General features: G+C 27.1%; 1 protein-coding gene across 2 annotated transcripts; it reads left to right on the plus strand.

Moving 5' to 3' along the window:
• Positions 1-6,779: 6,779 nt before the first annotated feature.
• On the plus strand, positions 6,780-10,104 carry Hmgcl (hydroxymethylglutaryl-CoA lyase; the record flags this gene model as incomplete). Of its 2 annotated transcripts, none has more annotated exon segments than XM_067050805.1 (5): positions 6,780-6,980; positions 7,969-8,126; positions 9,156-9,279; positions 9,415-9,627; positions 9,916-10,104. In XM_067050805.1, coding segments are annotated over 5 exon segments (765 nt in total), but the record flags the coding sequence as incomplete, so codon positions are not given.
• Between the last annotated feature and the right edge of the window lie 639 nt (positions 10,105-10,743).

Below are 10,743 nucleotides of genomic sequence, written 5' to 3' on the forward strand. Positions count from 1 at the left end.
TGATATCAATATGTAAAGATTATATAATGGTGTGGTCAGCAAATAAACACAAATAAGAAAAAAATTATTTATTCATGCTGACGTTTTGGCCTGAATTTCAGGTCTTCATCAGGGCTAAAAAAAAAAGACATAGGAACACCATTTTGTGTAGTTTTGATGTCATAGCTAGTCCAGGTTTAATCTCGGTAGATGATAAAATCTATCTCTTCTTCCTTTGTATCACTAGTTTAAACGTAGCTACAGAACAGACGAGAATGATGACAAGAGAAATAGTCTATAAGAATTAACCTAGTTTATTTAAATTTATGATCTTGAAAGGAAAAAAGCATAAATGTTTCAATTTATATTAAAATAAAAAATTGTTAGTTTACTTCTAATTAATACCATATAATATGTGTGTATGGGATTTAAACAGATATTATTATATTTCCAAACAATAACATAAAACTCAAGCATTTAAAACAAAAAAAAAAAAAGGAAATTTAATAGTTAATTAAATTAGTCAAAAAATGTTTCTCATTTAATTTCTAAATTTACCATTTCATCTAACTTAACTTCAATGCGAAACCAGATCTTCATTTAGACATTGTTTCTATTTAGCATACAATCTGTAAATTATTAACCAAAATTGTTGCAAATTATTGCAACCTGAAAATACTCAAAACTAAAGAAAATAAATTAGTTAAGAACCACAAAATGTGAGAAAAATAACTATTGTTTTCTCAGATCCACCGCTCGCACTGAGGGTTAAAGGAGAGAAATTCTGAAATAAAATTTCAGGAGAGTGTTTTAGTTAAAAACAAAATTTTTTCTTTATATATATTTTTCAAGACTAGGGTTTCATTATATTTTATTTATAATTTTATTAATCATAATAAAAATTATCCTAATTGCCACAAACTTCTTTATTAAAACATATTACATGTCCATCATTTCAGCTGATCCAGCCATAATCAAGGACAATCTAATAAAATAACAGCTTTAATTATAATTTACTATTATTAACAGTATCAAAACATTATTAATTATAATTTTCAAATTATTAAAATAAATTAAGGTAAGCAAATAATAATAATTAATAATGTTTTGATACTAACCAATAGTTGATAACGGGTTATAATTAAAGCTGTTATTTTATTATTCTGTCCTTGGATCGGTTAAAAGGTTGGACATTTAATATGTTCTAATGAAGAAGGTTGAGACAATTTGGATAATTTTTATTATTACTAATATTTTTATTCATCAATATATTTTTACAATTTATCAGAAATTAACTTTTTTACTTTAAGCCGAAACTATATTTGTAAAATTTTATGATTTTCCAATACGAAACAGCTTTTACAAATAAAAGGCAAAATTAGAATAGAGAAAAATATTGAGAATCAACCTACCAATTTGAATTATGAATCCTACAATTTGGGAAATCAGCAGTAAATCATCTTTAATAAAGAATCAAAGTTTTTTATTCCATTATCTTAATCAGCACATGAGAATGTTATAAACAATATTTTTTGTACATATTAATATCATCATTCTGGATTTGACCAATGGAAATAAAAAAAGAATTAGTGATCCCATTAAAACAAAGTCAAATATATAACAATTTATCAAATTTTTCCATAAAAGCTGTGCTTCCTTACCACTAAGATTTTAATCCTAAGTAAATTTAGTTGAATCAAATAACTAATATTTTAATTCAGTATATATATGTTAACATATAAATCAACATTCAATTCTAAACTGTAATTAGGTGCAGAGCAGTGAACTAAAAATTCTGAAAAATGGTGGCTTGACATGTAACTGGAATTGGCTCAAACTTATGAATAATGCTACCACAATATGAACATCCCTACAATATGAATATTTATAACCTTATTATTTCATATTTTAATTGTAAATCAAGATTTAAACAACTATCAATTATTAGAAATAAGTCACATTTTAGATTATCTTCACGTAATTAACTTTCGGAAAATCGGAAGAGAGGAAAAAAATATTTACCAAGTTTAAATTATTAAATTGCGAACATCTAATTCTTGTTAATATGCTAATTTAAAATAAAAAAAGAAAAGAAAAATTTTAAGTAATTCAAATTAATGAATCGATTAAAAAATGTATAGATTAGCTCACAATTAATAACTATAATTTTAAAATCTGGAGGGGCATCACATACTTTTCAGCTACCACCATAATTTGAGATGAAATTAATCCTTATATGTTCCAAAACAGTAATTTCTTTTTTACTCAGAATCACAATATTTTCCCTTACTATATGTTTCACATATAAGCAAGTGAAAATAAAAGCTAATTATTGTCAAAACAACCATGGAAACACGGAGAATTTATTTTCTCCTTTAGTTAATTATAAAATTCTTTATTTTTAATATATATCCAGTTTTCATCACTACTACCAATTCGAATTGTTAATGTTAGTTGTATAATTTTTTTTTTTCAAATAAACAAAATTTATAGAGCCCCTGGAGAGAAAATTGTAATAAGTTTTACATCGATGATATAGAGCAGCAATTCTTGGAAGTCGATTTTAGCGAAAAAGTTGCTGTTAAATCCCATGCATGTTCCATAACTATCTTAAATACGTAATTTCAGTTCTGTACAACTTTTTGTTTTTGAGATAGGCTGGTCATATGTACAAACAGTCACAGTGTGACAAAGATAGTTGAAATTGTTCGGTGGTTCCCTTTTATGCAAAGGAAAAAAACGCGAAAACGGGAGGCAAAATTTTCGAACAAAATAATATTTAATATTTAAGGATTTATTGAAGTGTAAAAAATGGATCTCAACTTGTTCCTGCCAATAATAAATCAGCTTAACAAAAGATAACAAACCGGTATACGTTATAGTGTTATGGAATAAGACCGTAAGAGATCGGGCACTCTGGGCTGTTTCCAATTTTCAATCTACTCCTTAACTCTTAGCCCAACGGTTAAATAACGTTCCCTTATAAAAACACAAACGAACGAATGCATGCACGCGCTCATACACACAGGCACACACGCGCGCGCTAACACGCTCACTCCACTAAAAACTGGAAATTACAATTTTTCATCATTTTTTTAAGTCCCCTTTATATATTCTCTACTGGCAGATAAGTGAAAGTATAAATTTAATTTAACAATACTAATTCCAAAAGTGTCTTTATTCCTTTTTTTCCGTTTGTTTGATCATCACTTTTCCTCTCACATTCTCCACTTGCATTCACTTTCAGCGTGTAAACGAGTACTTTCATACTTTTTGCAGCTGTGATATCACTTGCACGACCAATGTATGTCACGTGGAAGTGGGCCTTAACACGATATCTCTTTTACATGGGAGAGGTCATCGAACGTCATACATAAAGAAGTAACCCAATCATCAGTCTTTCACATGACACAAATACCGCGAACCGTTTTGCAACATTCAAGTGGAAAGTCGTGGAATACCATCAGTGTAAAAAATTTATCCCAATTTACTTGTAGAAAGATTTTTAAACCTCATTATTTTCGTTCGAATGATAATTATTAATTGAACAATTTGTTCAAATCTTGTATGAGTTATTTTTAAGTAAATGACTACGAAATGTATTGAGGTAGCCAGAGACACTATGACTTAAATGGATGGATGTGTTAAACATGATACAAATGTAAAGTGTTAAGGGAAATAAAGATTTTAGCTTGGAAGAATATTTCAAACTCTCTTTTTTACATAGCATCTAGTTCAATTTTTCTAAACACTTCATTGTGGTATATTTCAAATGTTAAAAATTGAGTTCTATAATATAAATTAAAAATCATGAAATTTAATTTTTCTCAGATCCATAAGTTTGAAACACAACACCTTCCTATACTTATGTCTTAAATTTAATAGATACTAGTACTCGGTGGATTTAAGTACTTTTCCATATTTTCACGGAAATGATATGAAAGAAAACCCAATGAATTTTTTAAACAAAGATATTGATATTCTAACACTGTTCTGGAAAAAAAAATTTTTTTATCATATCTTTTTCCCGTAAGTACCTTTTTTTACTTTTTAAATACTCTGTAGGCATCAAGAATGTAATTAATATTAAATAAATGATTCCCTTAAACAAATTTTATTCTCAGGATCTGGAGAATAATATTCATTGGTCTTTTAGCAAAATACAATACAATAAAGTATATCAATAAAAATATATTTAACAACTTATTTTACCTTCTCAACCTCCTAGGAGATAAAGAAAGAATTGGAAAAATGTGTTTTTGGATTTTCTTTGAATTCATACATTATTAAAGTAGTTGAGGTGGTTCTGTATATTAGGTACTGGTACCAGTTATTATTTATTTATTATTTTATGGGGAGTTAGAGAGATGAAATACTGTGTAGCAGAAGGCCTTTTCAATGCACATTCATAGGTTAGGTAGCTGGTTAGGAGATGAATTGACGGGATGAGTTTTACAGGAGCTTGCTGTAAATCCTCCTAGGATAGAAACTTCTCTCCATAAGGTACTAGCTTAGGGTCGTGAAGGAAATGGCAAATCCTATAGGAACTAACTGTAGGTCCTTACAAAAGGAAGAAAAGGTATAGGATAGAGAAGACTACCAGGGCCCTGTTTTATAATAAAGTACAAACTAATACTATTAATCTTGTATTTGGTACAATTTCACTGACTTATACCATTCTGCCAGATAATTTTTTTTTTACTTTTAAGCTCATGTAATATCATTAATAGTCACCATGGAACAAAATGTATTAGTGCTTGTACTTTACAGTTTGTGTACTTGTATTTATTGACATACTGTTGGCTTTCATTATAAAACAGGCCCCAGTAAGAGTTAGTGTAAAATAAGATCACATCAGAAAAAAAAATATCAGAAGAATATACTGATCCAATGTGACTATTGCTATTTACCAAAATGTACTGAAGAGATGGTACTCTGGGGTAATCATTGCTAACAATGCAAAAGCCTGTGAGAGGCATGGCCTGTAAGAAATTACTTCACTGTGTATCAGTATGTTTGTTTGTTTGTTTATTACTTATTTTATTTATATATTTACAACTATAATCATATCTCACATTGTTTATAAAATCAGAACATAAACATATTTACAATTAAATAAACAAATTAATATAATATAATTTTTTAGAGCATCATGAGTGGTAGGACAGCAATGAAGATAGTAGTTCTTCCGCTTACACATAGATATTGTTTCTATAAAGTCCTTTAAGTGCAAACAGATATTTCAAAATGTCTTCCTCAGTTTTTAAGAGACTTATGAAAATTTCGTATCATGTGACTATAAACACACATATACATATACATTATTCCCTATTTTACAGTTTATTAATTAAATTAATATTTTTTTCAAAGAAAATGTGCAATGAAATTTATTGTTTTGTGATTATTTGGTCTGATCCATGGTTTTTTTATATACACCACTCAATTTAGTGATATCCAAGCAATATTTATGAGAAATATTTTTAAGCTTACATTACTTTAACATTTTTGTTGGTTATGTGCAACGGTGGTAAAGTGGAAAACAAAATTGTTCTATTTAAATTTATTTTATTGATATATTTATTATTTTCTTGAAAACTTTATCACTATATAATTTATGCTTATTATCCAAATTCTGATAACGCTGCTATGAATATCTACAATTAACGTTTTAAAATACTTTCCTTCTGTAGACTATAGGATTCTATAAGTCATGGCACTAAAACATTATTTACCATTGATTAATATAAAGAGTCAGTTGTATATTATATAACTGTGTCTATAATTCTGATATACCATACCTATTGATTAAACAATAATCAACAATTATCAATTGTTTGTAATCACTACAAACAGCTCATTACTCTGTTTATTAAAACATGAACACAAATTTACTTTGAAGCACTCTTAGCATTTGTTTTCCACCATAAACAGTTACCTTGAATTCCTACAGACCTACAGAAATTGTTAAATTTAAAAATTAAGAGCCAGGAACATTTATAAATCATTAATTTTAGAATCCTTGTTCATAATGTGAGACATTCAAAGGCTTCTAATGTTCCTTTTGGTCAAAATAATTATGTCTAATATTCTCCTATTAATAGAATTTAAAGGAAAGTAAACATTGTTGATTACAATATCCTTTTTGATTCATTATATATTTTAATACAAAAAATAAAAATTAGGAGTTGATTTTTAGTTATAGTGCACTTGATTTCCAATAATACAAATATTTCAAATTGATTATTTATATTTCTTATGTTATTAAGTGCTTTAAAAGTTTATATCAATAAAAAAATTATAAGTTGATTTTTAATTGCTGTGCTATTAATTTTATGTAGTAAAAACCTTTTAAATTTGTTATAAATGTTTCTTATGTTATTCTGTTTAAAACTTTATATTGATATTCCATTTATGTTGTATGTTTATGCTTTTATGTACATTTTAAATTACTTTTATGAGTGTTTAAATTTGTATGCTTCAAAATTCTATTATTTTTAAATTAAGTTAATTAAAATTCACTTTTACTATACCTATTTAATAGTTATTTGTTGAATTTGATGTGTACTCTCTATTATACTTATTAATTGAGTGGTCTCATTAATTAGCAAGTTTTTAAGTGCAGTATGATTAAAATTTAATTTTTCATGTTATCAAGAATTAAATGATTAATTCATTTTCAAAATCCACTTGAAACATTTCATTTGAACAAACTTTGGGCGGTTTTTGTTAATAAATGATTGAAATATCTTTACATATTTTAATTGTAGTTCTGATAAAGGAATACAGAGAGGAGCAGTGTTCCCTTACTACTCTACCTTATCACAATGTTAGATAAAAATAATGTAATGATAATTTTATTGCATAATAAGTTATTATTTTAACCATTTTATGAAACGTTGGCTTTTATTTCAAGAATTGTCATGGTTATAATTCACTTGCTGGCCAAAGCAGAGAGAAGTTTTCAACACAAAAATGTTGCCATATTTGCAAGAAGGTTATATGTGAGTATTAAGAACATTTAATTGTATTAATATTTCAATCGAATTGTATATTAGTTTACCCCAGAAGTATTAACAATATATCTACATTTATATTTCCAATTTGGTCAGCTTAACATGTTTTGTAGTATCATTTATAGTTTTTTCATTTTGGTTACCAATACTCCAATACACCTTTTGCATATTTAATGCTTTAAAAAAAACCATTGCAGTATTATTTTTCCTTATTAAAAATTCTTAGACAGATTATTCTCAGAGCACTGTAGTGTTATTTGCTTGAAATAAGTGCTATATGTTTCTGGTTTGAGTTTAAGTGTGGTGGGGGTGGTGACCTAGCCTGGTTTGGTCTCCATTTCTCTTCAGTACAGATAGCATCTTACTTTAGGAAACAACCATTGAGTGCTTTTCTTTTCAAATCATTTGTCATTGCAGTGGTTGATGCTTGGTTTTGATCGGATCTGTCATTTACTTTTTATTTAGACATATATTAGTATCTGATATGTTGGACATTCTTTACAAATCAATTAAACATGTTTGTTCTTCCATCATATCCCAGACACCCACCAATAAACAGGTAGTTATTTATTTATTTTTTATGCCCATTAGTTATTTGGTTTCTTTGTTGAAGTATTACAAATCAATTTCATAAGTAATAATAATGTATCATGAATCATATTTTGTTTTATTTTTATTTAGTATTCATTACATATTGAAACCTACTAATTTTTTTGTTTACAATGTAATTAACATCTTTTAGATCAGTATTTAAAGTGCTATTAGTTATCTTTTGAAGTTAGATTTGAATTGGTAGAAATATTGCCTTTACTTAAGATAAATTATTTTAATTTGGATTGGTTGTTTACAACTTAGTGTTTATTCAGTGTTTGTCCTTGACTGTGACACCTGTCATTAACTTTATGGTTGTATTTTGTTTTCTGTTTTTTTTGTTTTTATTTCATTTATAATTTAATTTCCTGGTTGTTTGTGACAGGAAACATTGCAAGGCAAGTTGCCAAATCATGTAAAAGTTGTTGAAGTTGGACCAAGGGATGGATTGCAAAATGAGCCTATGCAAGTGGAAACAGATACTAAAATAGAATTGATAAAAAAGCTTTCACAGGCAGGACTTAGTACAATAGAAGTCACAAGGTATTTATTCTTATTGTTGTTATTAATTACTCTAGAGTCCACATAAATGAATGTTAATTACATGAGAACAATGACCAAAACATTCTAAAGATGTACTTTAACAAAAAATGTTCTCTTACATTTCTTATCTGTTTTTGTTATGATTTTGTAATGGTATTGTTATTTAAGTGCAAAGTTACAAGCTATGTATCATGTAAAATCATAATCTTGAAACTGAATTATAGACAGATTTTATGATCTTAATTGTTTAAATTGTATTTTTAAAGAATATATTTTTCATAAAAGGTCTTATGGTCTACAGTTTAATAAATTAAGGAATGTTTTTCTTCCCTTTACAGCATTTTTATTCTTTGATGCTTTTCTTTTGGACCTCAAGTTGAGGTCATTCTCAAGTATAAGAAAAAAAACCTTATTACTTTAGGCATACATTTATAGTCAAGCATATGTATTTATTAAAATTATTTTATTTGTCAATATAGTCAATTACTGATTAAATAATAATTAATAAATCTATCACAATAAAAAATAGATAAAAACATATATTAATCATACTCTACTGTCAAAAAAATGTTCTTTGCCGTGTTGATTTTCCTGCCAATAATTATTATGTGACAAAGTTATTCTTATTCTTATTTTTTTTTTTTTAAGAACAAATTTGCTGAAATATTTGATTAAATTTCAAGAAAGTAGATTGAACTTGAACAATTCATGAATTATGAACTCTGTGACCTGTTCAATTAGCTGCCAATCAATTCAATCTCGTGATCATGAATTTATGTCTGTCACATCAATCATTGGCCAATATACATGTCGTTCATCATTACATAATTATCTATAATCATCTGAATCACGAGACAATTTTTTTTGGTGTATTTAGAATCAGTTAGCACGTGAATAGAAATAGATGATAGCACGTGAATAGAATTAGATGACTAATGGCCCTGATTATAATAATTAAACTGAATTAATTTGTGTATTATGTAGCAATAAATTTGCCTTGATTTTTATAATAGTTTTTTCTTTTTTTAGTTTTGTTTCACCGAAATGGGTACCACAAATGGCTGATCACAAAGAAGTTATGGCTAAGTTAAATTTAGAAGAAGCTGTTTCTTACCCAGTCTTAGTTCCTAATCTGAAAGGCCTTGAAACTGCTGTACGTATTAGCAATTGATTTGTATTAATAAATCTTACATTTTGCAGTACAGAGAATATTTTATATTTTATCTTAACCTTTTGTTTCTCTATTTTTTTCTTCATATTATGTTACTTAGCATGAAGTATTTTATAGGTTAAAGCTGGTGCGAAAGAGATAGCAGTTTTTGGATCTGCTTCAGAGAGTTTCAGCAAGAAAAACATAAACTGTTCTATAGAAGAGAGCCTCTCAAGGTTTAAGGAAGTCATATCTGCTGCATTAGATAAGGGTATTAAAGTAAGAGGATATGTTTCCTGTGTCTGTGGTTGCCCCTATGAAGGTTACATTTCTCCAAAAGCAGTAGCTCATGTAAGCATTCTATTCTATTTATTATTTAATACAGTGGATAAGGAAAATATGTAATATATTAATTATATTATGTTAAATATAAATTTATAGTGATTGGATTTAAGATGTTTTTGTGACTATTAAGAAAACATAAGTGGTTTTCATGAAACCTATAAATATTTGAATATCTCTGGCTGAAATGGTATATTTTAGCAAGAGAAATTCTAAAAAAGATTTTAATTATTTTCATTCACATTATAAACTAATTGAGATAATTTTGCCTGCCTAATTGAAGATATGTTTTTATAGGTTGCCAAAGTATTACACGAAAGTGGCTGCTATGAAATATCCTTAGGAGATACAATTGGTGTTGGTACTCCAGGAAGTATGGCAGCAATGTTGCATGAAGTGTCTAAAGTCGTTCCTATCAAAAAGCTAGCTGTCCATTGCCATGACACTTATGGTCAAGCCCTTGCAAATATACTGACAGCACTTCAGGTAAATTCACTAGTGTTGAATTATTGAATTAATCTCAAAATTATTATTTTAAATATACTTTCTTTATCTGAGTTTTTACTTATTAAAGAGTTTATTTTGTTTTCATATCTTAATTCACTGTTTGTTTACAATAAGTTGTTGTTGTTTATTAACTGGTTGTTACATGATCTTACTGTTTATCTCTTCAATTTTTTAACAAATTATTAACTGGTTGTTTTTAAACTTTTTCTCTTTTTTTTTTTTAATTGCATCTAATATCCACTATTTTGTTTTATATGGTGTCCAATTTTTTTTAATTTATCTTTTTAGAATAACTGTGGTTATTTTAATTTTATTTTTTTCCTTTAGTTCCCTAATTTTATGCCATTATCTTAAAGTTCTGAATTTAATTGTACTATCTCTGTACTATTTTTGTTTTATTCAGATGAATTTTTATCTATTTAATTTAAATTATCCAAATTTCCTTTATCTTTTTTCTTTGCCCAATCCAACTTTCCTTTCATTTGATTTAAATCCATCTTTAATTCCTTTAAATTTTAATCAATTTTATTTACTTGCTCAAACAGTTGAGATATTTGTTGTTTTAAATTCCGTTCTAGTTCCATTTGCTTGTTTATTTTTTTCTTTTCTAATTCTCAG

This window comes from Halyomorpha halys, unplaced genomic scaffold (genome assembly GCF_000696795.3).
Source record: "Halyomorpha halys isolate HHAL.00 unplaced genomic scaffold, Hhal_1.1 Scaffold1982.1, whole genome shotgun sequence".
Lineage (NCBI taxonomy): Eukaryota > Metazoa > Arthropoda > Insecta > Hemiptera > Pentatomidae > Halyomorpha > Halyomorpha halys.